This window comes from Podarcis tiliguerta, assembly GCF_965153285.1.
Source record: "Podarcis tiliguerta genome assembly, chromosome: Z".
In the NCBI taxonomy this organism is placed as follows: Eukaryota; Metazoa; Chordata; class Lepidosauria; order Squamata; family Lacertidae; genus Podarcis; species Podarcis tiliguerta.
Window position 1 is genome coordinate 14,126,101 of NC_139553.1, and position 20,378 is coordinate 14,146,478.

The 20,378-nt window shown below is 44.1% G+C and overlaps 1 protein-coding gene across 9 annotated transcripts in view; it reads left to right on the forward strand.

Moving 5' to 3' along the window:
- The first annotated feature begins 6,451 nt into the window (after nt 1-6,451).
- Nucleotides 6,452-20,378, forward strand: part of NTNG2 (netrin G2) — a 126,913-nt gene continuing 112,986 nt past the window's right edge. For 2 of the 9 annotated variants that reach the window (XM_083423687.1, XM_083423689.1), the window contains exons 1-2: nt 6,452-7,329; nt 10,896-12,051. In XM_083423687.1, the coding sequence (XP_083279813.1) occupies nt 11,839-12,051 (213 nt within the window). In that variant the 5' untranslated portion in view covers nt 6,452-7,329; nt 10,896-11,838. Of the gene's footprint in view, nt 7,330-9,873; nt 9,986-10,895; nt 12,052-20,378 lie in introns of those variants that run through there. The other 7 variants (XM_083423690.1, XM_083423691.1, XM_083423692.1 and 4 more) reach the window with 5 other exon arrangements.

The following is a 20,378-nucleotide window of genomic DNA, read 5'->3' on the forward strand; positions in this document are numbered from 1 at the left end:
TATTTACACACATATACAACCTGAACCTATGATGGAGGGGTTCACAGCATTAACATCCCAAGAGGGTCTTACTAGCCACCCTGAGCCCAGTTTTCTGAAGCGGGAGGGGTGGGGTATAAATATTTATTATTATTAATTATTATTATTATTATTATTATTATTATTATTATTATTATTATTACTTCTCCCGTCAGCCTGGGATTCAGCCTGGGATCAGCAATGGCTCAACCTCTCTCCAGCTTTGTGTCTTTGCTTTGCTGATGGTCCCATCTTCCTGCCTTTGTTCTCTGTTAATGGCTCATCTCTCAAATGTTCTACTGAACACAGGAAGCTGAGTCTAGCTATTAAGAGACTGACTTCCAGTTTAACTCTCCAAGCATTGATTTATTTTATTATTTACTATTTACAAACAAGGAAAATCCAACATTCATATACATATACAGAAAGGAAGGAAGGAAGATAGGAGACTACACAAGCTTACAATAAAAAATTAGAAAAAAGGTTACACCCACCTTACCCACCTAGTGTGTCTTCCCTCCACCAGTGCTCACCCGTACTTTGACTCTTACATTACAATTTATATTGCATATATTCTAATTCAAGCATTGATTAATTTATATCATTTACTAAATCGAGGAACTCTGGCACCCACAAACTTATAATGATATCATGTATGCTACCCAAGCTCCATGGATGAAGATTAGGACAAAAATATGGGAATGAAACACACAAACAGACCAGCCTTAATTCAGACGTTAGTAAATCATTTAGGAACATGAGAAGCTTCCTTATACTGAGCCACACCACAAGCCCAAATATCTCAGCATGGCCTACACTGACCAGGGTCTTCCAGGGTTCCAGAGAGGCATATTCCCAAACTGGAGATGCCAAGAATTGAACTTGGGTCCCTCTTCATGCAAAACATGTGCTTTTTCATGCATGTAGGGCATCCAGGTTCTCTGTGATAAACAGCTTCAGGATCACTGGGTGAATAAGCATACCCATAGGTGCTGTTAACCACTGATTGCCTGAGTGATTGCTTCTGGTTTCAAAAGTATGGGATCTGAAATATTAGTACTGTGTGAAAAGAGTTTGAATGGCTTCTTCCCACTTCCGCAACCCAATCTGCTACTCTTCTCATGTGCCAATTTGTGGACAAGACATTCCACTGGATTTCACCTTAAAACTAGGGAGGGTGTTGAGCGGGGGGGGGGTATTTGTGTGTGTGTCTGTGTGTGTGTGTGTATATACACACACACTCCCATGACGTGCACAGAATATATTCATAACTGGGTCAATTATTTGGGAACTGGCGCATGAACACTGGAGGGAAGTGTGTGTGTCTGTGTGTCTGTATAAATATCCAGGTTTCTCCTCCCTCCCTGCCCCTGGCTGCTTTTTAGCTGAGCAGATCACCTGCTCAGTAGAGAATAAATGTTCATCCCAGTGCAGAGAGAGAGAGAGAGAGAAAGTGGAAGGAAAGCAGGAAGGAAGGAGAAAAAGTATAACTCAACCGTCTTGTAGAGCTAGCTGATTATGCATTTTCCACATCAAATTGTCAGCATTTATTCAATTACTTCACTCATTATGAACATGTTTTTCAGCTACTAACCTAGAAATCTTTCCCATTCCTATCATCTCCATTAAAATGGATGTGCACCTGGCTCAAAAAGCTGTGGTTTTGAGCAATAATTGATGCGAGGGGAACACACACGCCACTGATTTGAGTGTGCAATTCAGGTTTCTTCTTTTCCAAGAATCCCTGGTACCAGTTGTTCGAAACCACAGGAGGGGGAAGTGGACTTGTGTGCGAATCCTGCTTGTCAGTTTCTCACAGGCAATTGATGGGCTATTGTGAGAATAGAATACTACCCTAGCAGGCTCTTCAAATGTTCAACACTAGCTGATGGCCCTTCCAACTAAGGTGGAGCCTGATCCTGAGAAGATAGAAGGATCTATCCTTTAATAACAATCAAGTACACCCTACGGCAGGCCTAGACAAATTCAACTCACTGGCCATGTCCCATTATGTGACAACCACACACACTGATATTTTTGCAGTTTCCAACATACTGCAAAACCAGGATTTATTTCATGCTGGGAAGGGACATAGCTCAGTGTTATAGCAATTGCTCTGCAAGTTCATAGGACTAGCCCTTCCAGGATATTGAAGCTGAGGCCTTCTGCATGCAAACCAATGCTCTGCCACTGAGCTAGGTCTCAGGTTCTGTTCCTAGTATCTCCAGCTTATAAGGATTATATTGGAGGTGATGGGAGACTCTCTGTCTGATAGCTAGCCATAATCTGAGTAGAGACATCACCTTGCCAACAAAGGTCCGTATAGTAAAAGCTATGGTTTTCCCAGTAGTGATGTATGGAAGTGAGAGCTGGACCATAAAGAAGGCTGATCGCCAAAGAATTGATGCTTTTGAGTTATGGTGCTGGAGGTGACTCTTGAGAGTTCCATGGACTGCAAGAAGATCAAACCTATCCATTCTTAAGGAAATCAGCCCTGAGTGCTCACTGGAAGGACAGATCGTGAAGCTGAGGCTCCAATACTTTGGGCACCTCATGAGAAGAGAAGACTCCCTGGAAAGACCCTGATGTTGGAAAAGATGGAGGGCACAAGGAGAAGGGGACGACAGAGGATGAGATGGTTGGATAGTGTCTTCGAAGCTACCAGCATGAGTTTGACCAAACTGCGGGAGGCAGTGGAAGACAGGAGTGCCTGGCGTGCTCTGGTCCATGGGGTCACGAAGAGTCGGACACGACTAAACGACTAAACAACAAAAATCAGAGTAGACAATTCTGAACTATGTGAACAAAGAGTCTCACCCTGGTATTAGGCCGCTTCCTACAATGGGCCACCCCATTGTGTCGGCCATCCCTAAAGGAGTCAGAACACATGGACTCAGAGGGAACTGCATCTTATTTCCCTTCATAAGGAAGGCTGCTTCTTATCAACAGAAATCTTAAGAGTCATGGCTTAAGATTCATGACAGTATTGTTGCTGAATGGATAGATGTCTCTCCATGTTAAGTCAATTTCATTCCTATTACTAGTGAAACCTGTTACCAGTGGAATCCATGTCTAAAGATCCCTCTAGGTGGTGTAAAACAAGAGTTCTAGAGAAGTAACAGCAGAGAGGAATGGGCAATTCTGCTGCAAGGCAAAGTGACACAGCTTGTCCCTTGTGGGTGCCCTTAACGGCAGCATTCTAATCAGACACACAGGGCACAATCTATTGACACCATTGAAATAAGTGAAAGCCCCCTTTCATTTCAATTGGGACTTTAGCTGGAAAACATATAGATTAGGCCGCATGTGAATTAGAAGGAGGGGAGAGGAGGGATTGGGGCAGGGGTGGGATTTGGTTCCATTTTTAATACAAATCTCCCACATTTGCACTTTTTAAAGCTATATGTGAAGCAAAATGCAAATATGTTTCCAAATTTGCACCTTTCTAAATTATGTGATGTGGTTCTCCAACCACAGAAATGTACAAAATTCATATATTAGGGGTAAATGAGCAATAAATATGCATCTATTGCTGATTATATCATTAAAAAAAATTATTAGGAACATTGCTTTTAAAAGTGTGTGTATCAGGCAAAATTGAATCTAAATTGTGTATATTAGGAGAAATGCAGCCCACTAAAAAGTTTGGCAAATATTTATGAGGATTTATTTTCCCCCCTGCAAACTGATGTGGAAATGTGGCAAACTTTAAGACTGGGAAAACAAGAGAAACAAAAAATGACAGTTTCATCTGTCCCTAGGAAAGGAGTACCATTTAGATGTTTTCCACCAAAATGCCTTGGAGCAACTCCATTTGGAGAAGTTGTTTAAAATGTTTGTTGGACAGAAAAGTTGTGGGAATATTACAGTCCTCAAGACTGGATGTGGATATGCCACTGGAGCAAAACAGCAACAAAACATCCATCTCAAAACAAATGTCTTCATTTTAATGAGTAGAAAGACAAATTTCACATCTGATGGGTTGCTAATTATAGACTCTGCCTCTAAAAGCTCTCCCCCTCCTGTTTTTGTGCTTGCCTCCTTCCCCAGAGCTGATAAAGATCAGGAATTTTCTTTCTCTTTCCTTGAACATCAAATGGATCTTAAAGCATTTCCTGAGTTGCCTTGGCTTGGCTATCCCTGCAATGTGATATATGAGACTCCAGCAGTGGAGGCAAATGGAATACATTTTCCCTGCGCCTTTGGTGAAGCTCTTCTCTCTGGCCTTGCCTACACTTAATGTACTTTATTAACACTGAACTAGCCCAGGACAGAGAAAGAAGAGAGGAAAGGGATGGAAGTGGAGGAAGCATTATGAAGTTATTTCAGTTACACATGTGTAGAAACACATGCATAGAACACTGGTGCTTGTCTATCCCTATTACCACTATGGATAGGCTCCTTGCCCTCTTTTGTGTTGCTTTGATGGGTTGTAGCCTCCTTCAGATGTCCTCTTTATTCAGCATTCATCCTGGTTTGCTTCCACAAAGCTTATGCAGACATTAGACTATGTCTAGTCTTTATTGAGCATTCATTGTGATTTGTTAGTGGGGAACTTAAGATGGTAAGGAACATTTGTTCTGCATTCATTCTGATTTCCTTATGGGCTGCTTAAACATTCTCCCATTCATCATTCATTCACCACACACCTCAATGCATTAACCTGTCACTTTCCAAACTGCAAAAAAATCTGTAGTGTTTTTTTTTTAAAAAAATGCATTTGTTATGCCAGAGCAAGAGAATGGTTTAATCCACTTTAATTGTTCAAATCTAAATTTACAGTAGGGAGGTGGATGGCACTGTGGGTTAAACCACAAAGCCTAGGGCTTGCAAATCAGAAGGTCAGCGTTCAAATCCCAGCGATGAGGTGAGCTCCATTGCTCGGTCCCTGCTCCTAACAACCTAGCAGTTCAAAAGCACGTCAAAGTGCAAGTAAATAGGTACCACTTCGGGGGGAAGGTAAATGGCGTTTCCATGCGCTGCTCTGGTTTGCCAGAAGCAGCTTAGTCATGCTGGTCACATTACCCGGAAGCTGTACGCTGGCTCCCTCAGCCAATAAAGCAAGATGAGCGCCGCAACCCCAGAGTCATCCGCGACTGGACCTTCCGGTCAGGTGTCCCTTTACCTTTACCTTTAAATTTACAGTATGTGCTTGAATCCCTCCTGAAAAATACTGCCAGCCTGGAGGCACCCTATGTCCTGCTTTCTGGTTCTTTCCATTACTTCCTGCCTTGTTTTTTCTTATTGATTTGATAATTTGATGGCCATTGCTTTAATGGTTGATTTTATTGTTTTAAGTCTCTTTGTTTTCTTATGACGAGAAAGCAGAATATAAATTTTAAAGATGGGTGGATGGTTAGATAGAGAGATAGAATTTTAGTGTAGTTGTTTCCAGAAAATTGTTCCAGGTGAAAATAAAGTGGAAGAAGCGACAAGCTGTGTATAATTCTGTGAGCTGTTTGGAGGAAAGGGGGGATATAAGTGATATTGTAAGAGGACAGGGTGTTGGACTAGAATGGGGTCCAGCAAATGGACATTTGGTCTGTCCCCTTGTGATGCTAGCACCTGGATCTTATGCATTAATTAATTAATTAATTAGCTTGTTTATTTCATTAATACTATTTGTATCCTACCCTGATAACATTTGCAGTAAATGACTATGCAAACAATTTAAATTTTTATTTTTTTAAATAATTTTTATTTTTTTTAAAAATTAACAATAAGAACAATTTGCATTTAAATGAATTTAAACACAAAATAAAACATGAATATGAAATCAGAGCAACACAAGTACAACATGAAAAGAAAACTCACCCTAATCCAAAGTTAAAACACATATTTTAAAATGGAGAGAATCAGACTTGAGGTTTTTTGTGTTTTTTTAATGACCTGTGAGAACTTAAAGTTGTAGGTGGCACCCAAAGATGGTGCCAGGTGAGATTCTCTGGGGAGACTGTTCTGTAACAGGGGTGCCACTTACTGGCAAGATTCCTTCTGGGGCAGACTCCCAACCTGGTGCCCTGTGGACGCCAACTTCCACAAACCCTAACCATTGGTCTTACTGGCCCAGGCTAATGGGAGTGTTAGAGTCCAACAAAATCTGGAGGGGCCACAGGAGAGCATCCTCTTGATGTCCTCAAAGGGACCTACCGCTCTCTAACCTGCGGCAGCAGGCGAGGGTCCGGTGCGGGAAAAGGGCTTGTTCTGGCCAAATGAGGGTGCATTGGCTGAAGAGCTCCTTCAGCAAGACGCGGTTTGTCCTGCTTTTACGTTTTCCCCTCCCTTTGGGATTTACTTCTGTTTTGCTTATTTATTTGTTTTTGTTGCTTTCTTGCAAGCGCGCTCTCTCTCCCTCTCTCGCACCGTGGCCCCTCCCCCCCCCCTTTGCCCTGCCATGGCTGCGTTTCCTTCCCGGCTGCACCTTTAAGAGCGCCCGGCCGGGTGGGATGGTGCGTGGTGTGTGAAGGCAACACAGAGGAAGTTACGCAGCCTGAATCAGGCGCGGGGATAAAAGCTCTGCTGGTGATTGAAAGTGATGGCCAAAAGGATTTGAGGCTCCGTGCCTGAACTTGGAGAGAGAGAGAGAGAGAGAGAGAGAGAGAGAGATATGCCAGCTATCTATCCATCCCTCGCTTTGCATCCATCATCTACCCGCCCTTGAGTGCCAGCGAGGGGGATCGGAGCCGTCCTGCCCGCAGAGAGGCTGAGCAAAGGAGAGCCAGGGCTTCTTATCTGCGCTGTGTGTGTGTGTGTAAAACCCTCCCCAGACCGACCCGGGAGGGGAGGGAGGGGGAGCGTCGGGTGGGGAGCGAAGGGGATGAAGGAGAGCGGGATCCTCTGGTGGGGCGTTTTCTTTCCGAAAGGAAAAAGTTGAACTTGGCTCCTCTCTCCATCCACCCTCCCGGGCGCTGCCGTCGTACCCAGACCTCGCTTTGGAAGCCCAAAGGAAGGAAGCGGAGATTTTAAAAAGCGGAGAGGAAGGAGAAGAAGAGAAAGGAGGAGAGAGGAAAGGGACTTCTCTCGCCTCCTTCCCACCCCGACCCCCCTTGGCCGGGCAGTTCGCTTCGTACACAACTTTGTGTATTGCAGGGGGGCGAGGATCCCCCAACGGCGCCCAGATCGCGGGCGGGACGCGCTGGGCTCCCGAGGGCACCCCGGAGGCAGCGAGCGAGGCTAGGGCTCGCCTTGCGTTCAGGGAAGCCATCCATCCCTCCGCCCTGCGCGCCGCCTCGATCTGGGGCTCTCTCTCTCTCTCTCTCTCCTTTCTCTCTGCTCCGTCACTGCGCCGGATTACAGGAGCTGCGGATGCCGGTAAGCCAAGCAGATCCCCAGCCCCAGCAGGGCGTGAGGGGACCCGGGGTGGGACGCGAGGCGCCGCCGCCGCCGCCTGCAAAGGAGCTGTTCTTTAGCACTCCCGGGCAGGCGAGCAGGGAAATTCCCAAGCGCCGCCGCCGCCGCTGTTTAGCAGAGGGAGGAAAAGTTACCTAACAAGCGGCTCCTCCGGGTGGAGATGCGGCAGGCTTTATTGTATTGTATTTTATTTATTTATTTGCTTTTATGGCTCTCACTATTTTCTTCTGAAAGCACCCTCTTATTATTAGCCCTTCCCGGTTCTCGCGGCTGACTTCTTCGTCTAGGGCTACTTTTCTTTTGCCTCTGAGCAAAAGGCACTCAGGAGTCAAAGCAATCTGTATGGTGTTTAGTTACAGGTCTCTCCCCCTCCCCACCTTCTGACTTTTTCTCTTCTCTGCCGGCCTTTTCATCTGCTGCATTTTGACTAGACTGCCCAGCGGTTCACATTTAATCTATTGTTATTATTAGGTCGTGTCCAGTGTTAATCCTACTCAGCAGAAACCCATTGAAATTGATGGGCACAATTTATTTACTAAGGTTTTCATAAATTTCAGTGGCTCTATGCTGGGTAGAACTTCACTGGATTCAACTTCTTCTCCTTCTCCTTCTCCTTCTCCTAACAGTAAATAAATTAGGATTCACCCTCCTGATAACATCCTGCACATCCCCCCCCCTCCTTCTCACTCCCTCTGCCCAATCTTTCTCTGTGACTAAAGTGTGCTTTGCTCCATGCATATGCTAAAATTATTTACAAAATTATAAGGACAGGGAATGAGATACGCATGGACTTTTAAAAAACCCCTCATATTAATATTGATTGATTGGGCATAACTTTCTGAAATCCATCCATTCCCTACAGTTTTCTGTGTCTGCTGCTTCACCTCCTGGTGCAAGTTTCAAAGACATGGTCTGTAAAGTGTTTTGCCACTTGGCTTTTAATTTGCAAAGAACTTAATTTGTCTCTCCACAATATGCTCCCTCCCACAATGCCTAACTTTTTTCAGGTTCCTTGTCGGAGCCTTCTCATACACAAGTGAAGTTACCTGCAGGTCTCTCCATGTTCTGCCAGAGAGTGATGTCATCCCCAATTGATTTTAAGACCCCAAAAATAAGTTCGTGCGAAGCAAGGGGCAATTGTATGACATCTTATTTCCTGTTTTCTTACCCGAGTCCTTGAAATATCTGCATGTAAAACATCAGTTTGAAAAGGGAACTGGATTTAAGGAAGGGAACATGGAACACTCTGGGACTAGAAATATATTGAGGATGGCAGCTACTTATGAATGAAAGTTTTGTTGCTTCTCCTGGGAACATAATTCCTTCTCTGAGCTGTTAAACATTTTATTACTGTGTCTATATCTCTTCTGTGTAGCACATTTCAGACTTATTTTCTAACTTTTTATAAAAAAAAGACGATTAAAACAACACAATCTGTTTGAAGAGGATAGGGGTACGCCCCAAAATAAGTATCCAACTCCCGCCAAACCTCTCCCCCAAACAGATTCTTGTACAATCTGTTTCATACTCAGGCTTTCCCCCTTTCTTTTAAAAGTACCACTTCTGGGAAAGACTACATTTAATTGCCTGGTGGAACAATCAAGTTTACTTTCTGCACTTAATTCCCCAGCAGGGCATTGTAACTCTGGGTTGCCTCTTTATTTCAGAAGCATGTTAATCCAATAAAAGAGAAAAGAAGGAAGTCCAGATACCCAGATAAAATCTAATTTTGTGGGGCTGGCTATCAGTCCCCTGTGACTGCCTTGTACTCTTAAAAGAAAATAAAGGCATTGATTCTGCTCTTCCTGGGAAGTGCAGTTTCTTAATAAATATCAGGTGAAGATTTATATTTTTGCAGTAGGAATTGAAACCCAACCTTAGCCAAGCTATTAGTTCCAGACCTTTTTTTTTTAAAGAAGAAAATGACCCAATACTTACACCATAGTCTTTGAAGGCAATGCTGGCAAGCTCTTTCCACAAAACACCTGTGATATTGAAATGCGAAATTTAATAATGAGACAGCTTGCCTCTTTGGCTTTCCGCGAATACACACCAAATCAGTTTTTTATTGTCTGCTGGGAATGTGTAGCATTTAACAAATGTAGCAACATAGCAACTGATATTATAGATGCCTTCCCTGCTTTCCTTTCCTTTCCTGTCAACCTGCTCCAGTGTAAAATTTTGATATTTCTACATTTCTGAAAATAGATTTGTCAGTTTGTCAGCATGTTTTCCCCATTTTCAACTCTCTGCCACCATCCCCAGGCCCAATCCAAAACTAAATGTGGGTTTGGGATGACAAAACTATTACGCCTCTTATGTTATCACAAGAGCTCATGACAAATCTGATGTGATAAGGAAATTGTTGCATTTATAAAAAAAATCACTGAAAAGGCAGACATGATGTCAGCAAGGCTTATAGAGCAATTTCTGTCTCACTTTGCTTCATTATTTCCTCCCCACCCCCAATTTACTCATGACTTTAAAAATAGCAACCAGACTATCTTTCTTTGGGAGTTTATTCTGGGCCAACCCAGTTCAGAAAGGTGCCTCTAAACAGCTAGAGGGCAAAGCAAAGAAGACGGGTCTTGCTTTTTTATCTGACTATCTTGATCAGGTTAGCTTTCAGCCTTTTATTATTATTTTTTTAAAGAGGAGAAAAAGCATGCTTACTGAATAGGTGTGCCTTTCCCCCTCTCCTTCTCCCCCCCCCCTTCCTTGATGTGCATGGAGATGTAACTGAAGATTTTGCATAGAAAAATGTAGACTAACCAATAAATAAATACTCTGCCTATCTTATTCAAGTGGTCTTTTCATAGGGTTGAGAAGTTGTAGAAGGGATGGGAAATTTAGTCTGCAATCAAGGTTTTCTCCAAATGCCACCGTACTTTGTAGAATCTGCAATGGGATTTTGTGTCTCTGTGTGTGTGTGTTTGTGTGGGAGCAGTTTTGGCTTTGCAATGTGAGTGTTCATATGTGTGTTTTGTTCTTAGTCATTTTGATTTATGATTGAGGGTTTTTGGGTTGTTATTTTTCATATTTTTATAATGGCTCTGTTGGAATGGGAGTGGGCAAGACTGCAGAGATGTTGAATTAAAGTCCAGTGAACAACGGGAGAGGTCACTGCTCTTTGTGTATTAGGAGAGCCTTAAATATGATTAGTCCTTCAAATTGTTTTTTATTAAATTTCATTGTTCAAATAAATCCCCTGCATGGAGGCTGGACTGTGCCTCTGTTTGTCTGGTTATGTTATTTATTTAGCTTGGCTCTTTAAGACTTACCCATTTTCCTGTCTGGCCTCCATGCCTTGTCTTGCCTGTTCATGGTCCATTCTTCTTTTTTCTTTAGGGGCTGTAATTTTTTAATCTGTCTGTTTATGGTAACAGAGATGTGACAATTCTGAGAAAAGCCTTTGCATAACCCACATATAATGTTAACAACCTTGAGAGTTACGCTCTCCCTTAAAACATTCTGTGGGGAACTCTCTTTTGCAGGTTTGACTTTTTCAATTTTTGTTGTGGTTTCAGGCAGTTTTCGCGAAGGAGTTAGCTGCTTTCTCCTTATGTCGTCAAGGAGAAGCAAGAAAAACTCAGGAGGATCCTCACTCTGTAGCTGGAAGCTTTGGATACTTTGCGATAAAGTTGGTGGAAGCCGGCAGTAGTTTTCTATGAGTGCCTCCCTTCTCTCGAAAGAAGACAAAAGCACACCAGAAAACACCCACAGATCTATCCAATTTTTGTTTTTTGTTTTTTAAAATTGATAGGCCACAGCTCTGTCAACAGTGGACAAATTTGCCAAGTCAAACTTCTCTTGAGCCACGCACTTACTTTCAAGGAAATTGTACTCCCAAAGATTTGATTAATGCCCTTTCCAAGTTCCATATCATGCTACATTATTTTTTTACATAAAATATTTTTTCCCTTAAAATAAAACAAAGCATATTGCAGCTTCAAAGCACTTTAGAAAGCTTCATGTTGTAGCAGATGGGGAAATAAGATTGAAGAAAACTTGATCTAGCCCCAACCGCATTGCCTCCTTCTAACTCCCCCCCCCTCCACTGATCAAATTTCGTCATAGAATCAGAACTCGATAGTTCTATCGATTGATTGAGGAGAGTCACCTCTAGATATTTTCACACTGATTTGGATGATCATTTATGCACACACACACACACACACACACACAATGAAGTTAAGGAAGACTTTTGATGACTGATCAGCAGGCCTGGAAAGGTTTGCCCAAATTCTCTGAGCAAGATAATCTAGAAATGTATTGGCTGTAGCAAAGACTTTCTTCTTGCCTAAACACGCATTTCAAGCGTCATCACCTGGACCTCCTAAGTGTTTGCTGTTTGTATTAGATGTGGAGTTTCCATGCTGATCCCGAAAGCCTCCCCTTGCCAGGATCTGCCTTGCTCAAAACTTTAGGCATCTCCTTTGCCCAGGATCCTTGCGCTTAGTCACAGCTGCCATGCTGCACCACGCTGCTTTCTTATTGCACTGCCTCCCACTGGTCATGGGACAGTATGACATCTGCAAATCCTGGGTGACCACAGACAATGGGCCCATGTGGGAATTTTACGCTTGCCAACCCAGGGCCGTGCCCATGAAGGAATACGCAACAGTACGAGTGGAGCCATCAGGAATCACCTGCGGGAACCCACCCCAGAAATTTTGCACTCATGTAAGTAGAAGTATTTATATTTTCTCATAGCAAGAGCTGTCAAAGTGAAACTAATGTGTCTTAAGGATCCTCAAGATCAGACACAAAGTTGTGTGAAGAGGGTAGGGTAAGTCAAAATATTGGGTTGTATTTTAAAAAGTAATTGAAATGAATGGGTTGTATACAACATTGGTTAGAGTAGACCCATTTAAATGAAAAGACATGACTAACTTAAGTTTATCAATTTCAGTGGGTCTATTTTCAGTAGTCGGATACAACCCATTCTTTCAGAAGGGACCATGAGTGAGTGGTACATTGCTTGCTTTGCCTGCTGAAAGTCCCGGGTTCAGTAGGAAACTGTCCTGTACTGAGTCAGGCCATTGGCTCATCTAGCTCAATATTGTCACCACGGACAGTGGCTCTCCATGGTTTCAGACTGGGGATATTTCATCTGTACCTGGAGTTGCAAGGGATTCCACCTGGGACCGTTTTGCATGTAAAGCAGACACTCTTCCACCAACCTATGGCCCTTTTGCAGCCATAATGGTATCTTCAGGTGCAGCTGGGAAAGATTCCTATCTGAAATCCAGGAGAGCAGCTGCCAGTCAGTGTAAGCAATATTAGGGCAGATAGGCCAATGGTCTGACTAAGTAAAAGGCATCTTCTTATGTTCAAAAGGAACAACACTGTCTATTAAAATAAGTGGAGAGTAAATGATTGGTTTAAAATGGAGGGAGGTGGAATTCATATTTGTATTTTACAAACCTTTCAAACAAATGATATATGAACAGAAGGGGGAGGGCCATAGTTCAGTGGTAGAGGATGTGTTTTGTATCCTGAAGTCCTGGGTTCAGACTCTTGAGATCTCCAAGTAGCACGTTATGAGGAAAACCTTCCTTTGCACTGTAAATCATTGTAGAAAACTTTGAGTTTTCTGGCTCAGTATAAGGCAGCTTCATCTGCTCCCCTTGGCAGGGAGGTAGTCTGGGCATAGGATAGCTTCCCCTACTGTTATTACTGATGTACCTTATAGTTTGTGTTGTGCTCCTGATTTTAACTCTGTCTGACCTTGACCAAAGTCATGAGGGCCTTCATTAAAGATAAAGCGTTGCTGGCCCTTTCGGCTAACTGTATTGTCTCCTTCATGGGAACATGCATTGAGTGGCACTGGGAGGTAAGTTAGGTAGGTGCTTTTCCCACTAGTGTCATTTAACCATCCTGCCTGGCTGAGGTCTAACACATTATGCAAAAGTATTAGTGTTTTGTGCATGCTAACGTAAAGCCCAGGGCATACAGACATTATTTTACCCACCTCTCACTCACTGAAAAGCGATGTAAACACCATAAATTTCAAGCAGATTTCTCCCAAAGCGTATCAGGATCTGTAGTTTACACTTTACAGATTTACAATTCCCGGCACCCTTAACAAACTTACAGTTCCAGGGATTCTTGCCATGAGTTTTGGTTGGTGTGCAGCTAGGACTGGGAATAACCAGGTTCGAATCCCCACTCGCTGGGTACCTTCAGCCAGTCGCTATCTCTCAGCCTAACCTACCTCATAGTGTTGCTGACAAGGTAAAATGAAAGGGAGGACTATGCTTGGGAGCGAAGCAGGGTATATAACAGACACAGTGATCTTTCCCCAAGTATATTTTTGACATGTTTAACCATGTTAACTTAATACTTCAGTTCAAGTGCAGATACAGAACTTGTCCTGCCCTGGACAAACTTATACTGTATTTTTTGCTCTATAAGACTCACTTTTTCCCTGCTAAGAAGGAAGGGGAAATGTGCGTGCGTCTTATGGAGCGAATGCAGGCTGCGCAGCTATCCCAGAAGCCAGAACAGCAAGAGGGATTGTTGCTTTCACTGCGTAGCGATCGCTCTTGCTGTTCTGGCTTCTGAGATTCAGAATTTTTTTCTTCTTGTTTTCCTGCACCAAAAACTAGGTGCGTCTTGTGGTCTGGTGCGTCTTATAGAGCAAAAAATACGGTATTTAAAAAAGAAAACAGGAGCAGAACAGGGGTGTACCTGGTGCAGTCATTTTGCTGAGGCAAAGAAAGTCTATGTCAGTACTTTGATGGGAGGTCTGCCTCAGGTACCCATGTAGAGCTACTGTAAAGAAAAGTGAGATGAATGAATAAAATGAAACTAGGTTTTGTTGAGTTTGGACACACTGACTGATTTTGCAAGATCAGCCCTTGGCCAAGCCTAAGCACCTGTGCCTGAAACAACGGCAGATGGCTTCTCTGTTAACTCCTGCTTCCCTTTTTCAGTTTCCTTATGTATCAGATTTTAGCTTGAAAGCTCCTTGGGGCAGGGTCTTATCCTTTTGTACTCTGTAAAGTACCATACACCAGTGGTGCTTTATATAATTAAATCAATGCTTCAAAGCTCATGGGAAAGCCAATTCATGTTAACCTTACAGTGTAGAATATAGTTGTGTGAAACCAGCCCAGTTCTGGTTTTCTATCTGCTTATTTGTATTTCCACCTCTTTGTGGGCACTTCAGCCCATGCTGGATGTGGGAAAGGGCTGTAGCTCCACGGCAGAGCATCTGCTTTCCAAGCAGAAGGCTCCAGGCTGAATCCCTGGCATCATGTCCAAGTAGAGCTGAGAAGGTCTCCTGCCTCAAATCCTGGAGTCATGGTAGAAGACAGCTTCTTGTGTTCCTGTTAAGCTGTCTTAGGTCTGGCCATATCATTTCACATAAATAAATACTTAAAGCACTGAGGTCACCATAAACAATTCCATTTTTATGGAAAAACTTAGTCCATCCTACTGTCAAGCCCTTTGCTAGTTCAATAAAGACATTGAGGGGAATTGCTGCAGCTCAGGGATAAAGCAGCTAGGGCTGGGAAAACCCCCTGTCTGAAACCCTGGGCTGCTGCTGCCAGTCCGTGTAGTCAATACTGAGCTAGATGGACCTGGGTCTGTCTCATTATAAGCAGCTTCCTGATGTTGTGTTTGCAGGACAACTTTATTATGAGTGACAAGGGAGTATTCATACATCTATGAAACTGATACGTGTGTGTGTGTGTGAGAGAGAGAGAGAGAGAGAGAGAGAGAGAGAGATTCTTTGCTTTGCTTCACTTTTCCTGTTGTGAAATTAGAAGGCTAATAATAATGAACTGTTTTTCTTGATGGAGCTGGCAAATAGAGGCATGTTTATGAAGTTACTGCTTTATACCAGGCATAGGCAAACTTGGCCCTCCAGATGTTTTTTGCCTACAACTCCCATGATCTCTAGCCAACAGGGGTGATGGGAATTGTAGTCCCAAAATATCTGGAGGGCCGAGTTTGCCTATGCCTGTTTTATGCACTACTTTCAAGGAGCGCTATTAATACCTCATTAAGTAACGCAACAGTCTTGCAAATCAATCTATAAAAGCTATGAGCCCATGGAAAAAGAATTACTAACCTGCCTGTCTACACATGTGCTTAAGCTAGTTCTTTCAGAGGTACTGAATTGCCTGAAATAAAAAGGGGGAAAGCCATCCAGTTCACAAAAAACTTTCTCCAACTGGAGGCAAACCTTACTTACCACAGGGCAGCGGGCACACGGCTTCTGACAAGCTTGCCATAGGACATGCCCAGCCGTTCATTTGTTTTTCGCACCATTCATCAATCTGCCAGAAACTCGTCTGCATGAAGGCAAGTTGACAAAAATTTGGGGTCCTATTTAAGATGCCTGAATGGCAGAGGGACTGATCCTGATCAAGGGAACACAATCTGTGAGGGATTTCAAAAAGAATGGGAGTGCTCTTGTGCAGCTCCTGTTCATTTCAATTGTGTGTGTGTGTTGCAAGAGAACTTCCCTATGGATTTCATCCCATGTTAATTTGCGTGAAGTGAGGAACGAAGCTATTCAGATTTCCTAGCTCTGGGCACCAGGATGTCCTGGGTCAGCTTTGACTCTGCTTGTCTTCCTGTAACACATAAATGGTACAGCCTCAGCAAAATGGTACTGAGGGCGAGAGTGCTGCCTTGCATAACTTAAGGCACAAAGATAATGATCACCCAAGGATCAAAGGTAGAACTCAGAAAAACCTAAAGGTCGGTTTTAGATCTCATTATCAGCTAGGGGCTGCTGAATAATGGATGGAGAGGAGCATTAAGGGCAGATTTTTTTCCTTCCTTTTTTAAAAAAGAGAATTTATTGAACACCAGGCCTGTGTCTTTGTTGCCAAGCATTAAGAACCAGTGTTCGAAATGCTTGACATTTATTGGCTGTAATTACAGGCTGGGGGAGGAAAAAGAAGAAGACAATGATTTAATTTGGCTTGCTGGGTTTTGGTCTCTTAATCTGTTTTCAGTACTGTGGCTGAACTTTGAGGAGGTGAAGTTGTAACTGCGGAAAGAGCTCCCAAGCACATGCAGAGTGTAATTATCTCTGCAGGAAGATCAGAAGAGCTCTGCAGGATCAGACCAAAGACCCATCTAGTCCAGCCTTCTGTCATCACAGTGGCCATCAAATGCCCCAGGAGGAAGCCTGTAAGCAGGACGTGAGTGGAAGAGGCCTCTTCAAAGCTGCAGTTTCCATTCCATGTTTTTGGAATTTGCTGGGCGTGGCTGGACCCTGATGGATCTTATCTAAGAAATGAAGCCTTAGAGTGGGCAAGCCCCAGGCATCTGGTTGGCCTCTGTGAGAATGGGATGCTGGACTAAGATGGCCTGATCCAGCAAGTTCTTCTTATGTTCTTAAGCAACTGAACTGGCTGGTGCAGGAGAAACTTCATGAGCACCTATCAAGGAGCAGAAGTAACAGGCCTCCAAACATCCTATTTAGTGATTATTCATAATGATTTGTACTTTGATGCTGCTGGGGTGATCACATGCGATTATACTTTCAATACTGTTTGCGCCTGCATAAGTTTTGAGGTGGTCATTTCTAGTCAATGCTTATTCTGTAACTTCCTGCTGAAAAAATCCCATCACTTTTTATTTCACAAATGTTTCTGGTTTAGTATGGTTGAAGAACATGCTGCAGAATACATTCATAATAGAATACCAGTCTCTAGGAGACCAGAGCTGATACCAGCTTATGGTCACATCCACACCATACATTTAAAGCACATTAAAGTAAAGGTAAAGGGACCCCTGACCATTAGGTCATGTCGTGGCCGACTCTGGGGTTGCGGCGCTCATCTCGCTTTATTGGCCGTGGGGGCCAGCGTACAGCTTCCGGGTCAGGTGGCCAGCATGACTAAGCCGCTTCTGGTGAACCAGAGCAGCGCACGGAAACGCCGTTTACCTTCCTGCCAGAGCTGTACCTATTAATCTACTTGCACTTTGACGTGCTTTTGAACTGCTAGGTTGGCAGGAGCAGGGACCGAGCAACGGGAGCTCACCCCGTCGTGTGGTGGTGGCATGGCAGCAGAATGGCAGCAGAATGAATTAAGTTCTTAACCCGAGGTCCCACTGTACTTTAAATACAAGGTGTGATTGTGGCATAAGTGATATCCAGGCACAGCTCAAAACATCTTGCTTCCTGGAGCAAGGGATAAGACGGTGCCATTCTCCACTCCCATACAAAATGGCTGTATAGTGGTACCTTGGGTTAAGAACTTAATTTGTTCCGGAGGTCCGTTCTTAACCTGAAACTGTTCTTAACCTGAAGCACCACTTTAGCTAATGGGGCCTCCCGCTGCTGCCATGCCACCATCACGCAATTTCTGTTCTCATCCTGAAGCAAAGTTCTTAACCCGAGGTACTATTTCTGGGTTAGCGGAGTCTGTAACCTGAAGCGTATGTAACCTGAAGCAGCTGTAACCTGAAGCGTATGTAACCCAAGGTACCACCGTACTGGCCATTGAATCTTATGTTGACACTGTAAATGAGGCAGTATCTTCTGCTAGATTTGAGGCAGCAGACCACATGGCACACTCACCACTGGCGAAGAAAGATGGGTGCAGGGGGCCGCAGTGGGTGCCTGCCTGCCTGCCTCCTCCTGCCGGGAACGTGGCGCAGCAGCTCCCCCCTTACCCTGACGGCTGGCGGTAGGCATGGGAGTCGTGGGAGGGCAGTGTGCCGTTGCCCTGTGCTCCCAGCTGGAGGAGACAGGCAGACAGGGGAGAGGACGGGAAGGAGGCAGGCGAGCCGGAAGGGGAGAGGAAGGAAGCAGGATCAATGGGTTCGTGCGCTGCTATCCCGCGCCTGGGAGGGCACCCTCTGTGCCCCTTGGGAACACGTCTGCTCTGGGCAGCATGGGCATATGCTCCGCCACCGACACTCAGCTCTCTACTCCAACTCTACCCCTCACTATCTGCCACCTGAGGCAGTTGCCTCATTCTGCTTATTGGTAAGGCAGGTCCTGGTGACATGTACTCCATGCTCTGGTAACTTTCAGACTGCATTATTGCAATGTGCTCTACATGTGGCTACCATTGAAGATGACTTGGGAACTTTGACTGTTCCAAAATGCAGCGGCTGTCAGGGGTTCTATTTCAGATGAATTGCTTGCCAGTTTGCTTCTGGGCCCTATTCAGTGTGTTCACATGAATGTTTAAAGCCGTAAATGACTCAGGCCCCAATTATCTGAAACAGCACCTTCTTTCCTACAGACTGTTTAGTTGTTAAGGTAATTCTTCTACCCTCATGGAGCTCAGAAGAGGCCTAGGAGAGGGCATTATCTGGGGCAGCTTCTAAACCATAGAATTCTCCTTTCTGCAGAGGTGTGCCTAGCACCTTAATTATGTAGTTTCCTTTGTATGCTGAAGACACACCTTTTTCTCCTGCCCTTTGACACCCAAGATATATCTTTCTATTATTCATCCTGTTCTCCTGACTGTAATTAGTCTCAACTGATTTTAATATTGTATTCTTAAAATATTGCAACCTGCCTTGGTATGTCATGGTGAGAGGCAGGTAAGGATTGAATAAATCATCTTGCGCCTTGGTGTGGATTAGTTGCCATATCTCCTTTCCTGATCTTCATCTGACCAGCTTAGATCTCATGGTGGAAGGGGTCAGTTGAGTCATTTTTGATCATGTGGTTCCCTACCCCTTCACCCACACTTCTGCACGATAAGAATTTTTGTTTTTAATTATGGTTTTAAGTGATGTCTTAATGTTATTTAGTAGCTTTTATTGAATGAATACGAAAGGGACACGGGTGGTGCTGTGGGTTAAACCACAGAGCCTAGGACTTGCTGATCAGAAGGTTGGTGGTTCGAATCCCCGCGACGGGGTGAGCTCCCGTTGCTCGGTCCCTGCTCCTGCCAACCTAGCAGTTCGAAAGCACACCAGTGCAAGTAGATAAATGGGTACTGCTCTGGCAGGAAGGTAAACGGTGTTTCCGTGCGCTGCTCTGGTTCGCCAGAAGCGGCTTAGTCATGCTGGCCACATGATCCGGAAGCTGTACACTGGCTCCCTCAGCCAGTAAAGCGAGATGAGCGCCGCAAACCCAGAGTCGGTCACGACTGGACCTAATGGTCAGGGGTCCTTTTTATTGAATGAATACACACACACACACACACACACACACACCCCAATCTGGGACCTTGCAGTGAAACGAGCAAATGTAAATATTTCCGAAGAATAAGAATGACAACTTTTCTTAGTTGGGGCTGCACTTGCTGGTGGAGGGTGTGTAAAGGGTCATAAATAAAGTCAGGGTAAGTGTGCTGGAGGCTGCATGGACTGGAAACACAGCCTTGCATTTCAAAATATCCCATTGTAGGCAAGCTTTGAATGTATGAAGGGTTTTTCCCCTCCTTCTCTTCTTCTGTTCTTTCCCTCTCATCCAACCCTGGCATGAAAGACATAAAGGGCAGGAATCAATCTGCCTTCACACACACACACACACACCCTTTAACATATTTCCCCCTTAAATATTAATTGTTGCCTTTTATTCCACCTGGCTCAGAGCTCGGCAGGAGAGGCATTTGTTGATTTACCATTCACAAGCCTGGCTTTGTTTAAAGGGTCAAAAAAGAAACAGCAAAAAAGAATAGCCTCAGAGTTCTTTTGCGGCTTCGCAGTCTTACAACTGAGGTGAGCCACACACACACGCTCACAGAGCAGCAAACTTCACCTGAAAGGATCTCTCCCCTCCCCACCTCAATACCTGCATTTGAAGATTGACAAAGAGCCTTTGATAGCAGGTTTTATATCACTGTAGCAGGTTCTGCTCCCCCGCCTCATGTCCCAAAATTATAGTTAATTTCCTTTGTACCATAGAACTCCGTGGTCTCTACCAATAAGTGGACAGTTACTTGCTACATTAGCATAGTCCATGGATGGGGAACTTCAGGGCCTGGGGGCCAAATTCTTCCCTCCAGGATTCCAGTCCAGCCTACGAGCTTATAAAACCTCAACAAAGACATTTCACTCTTCATTTCTGTTTC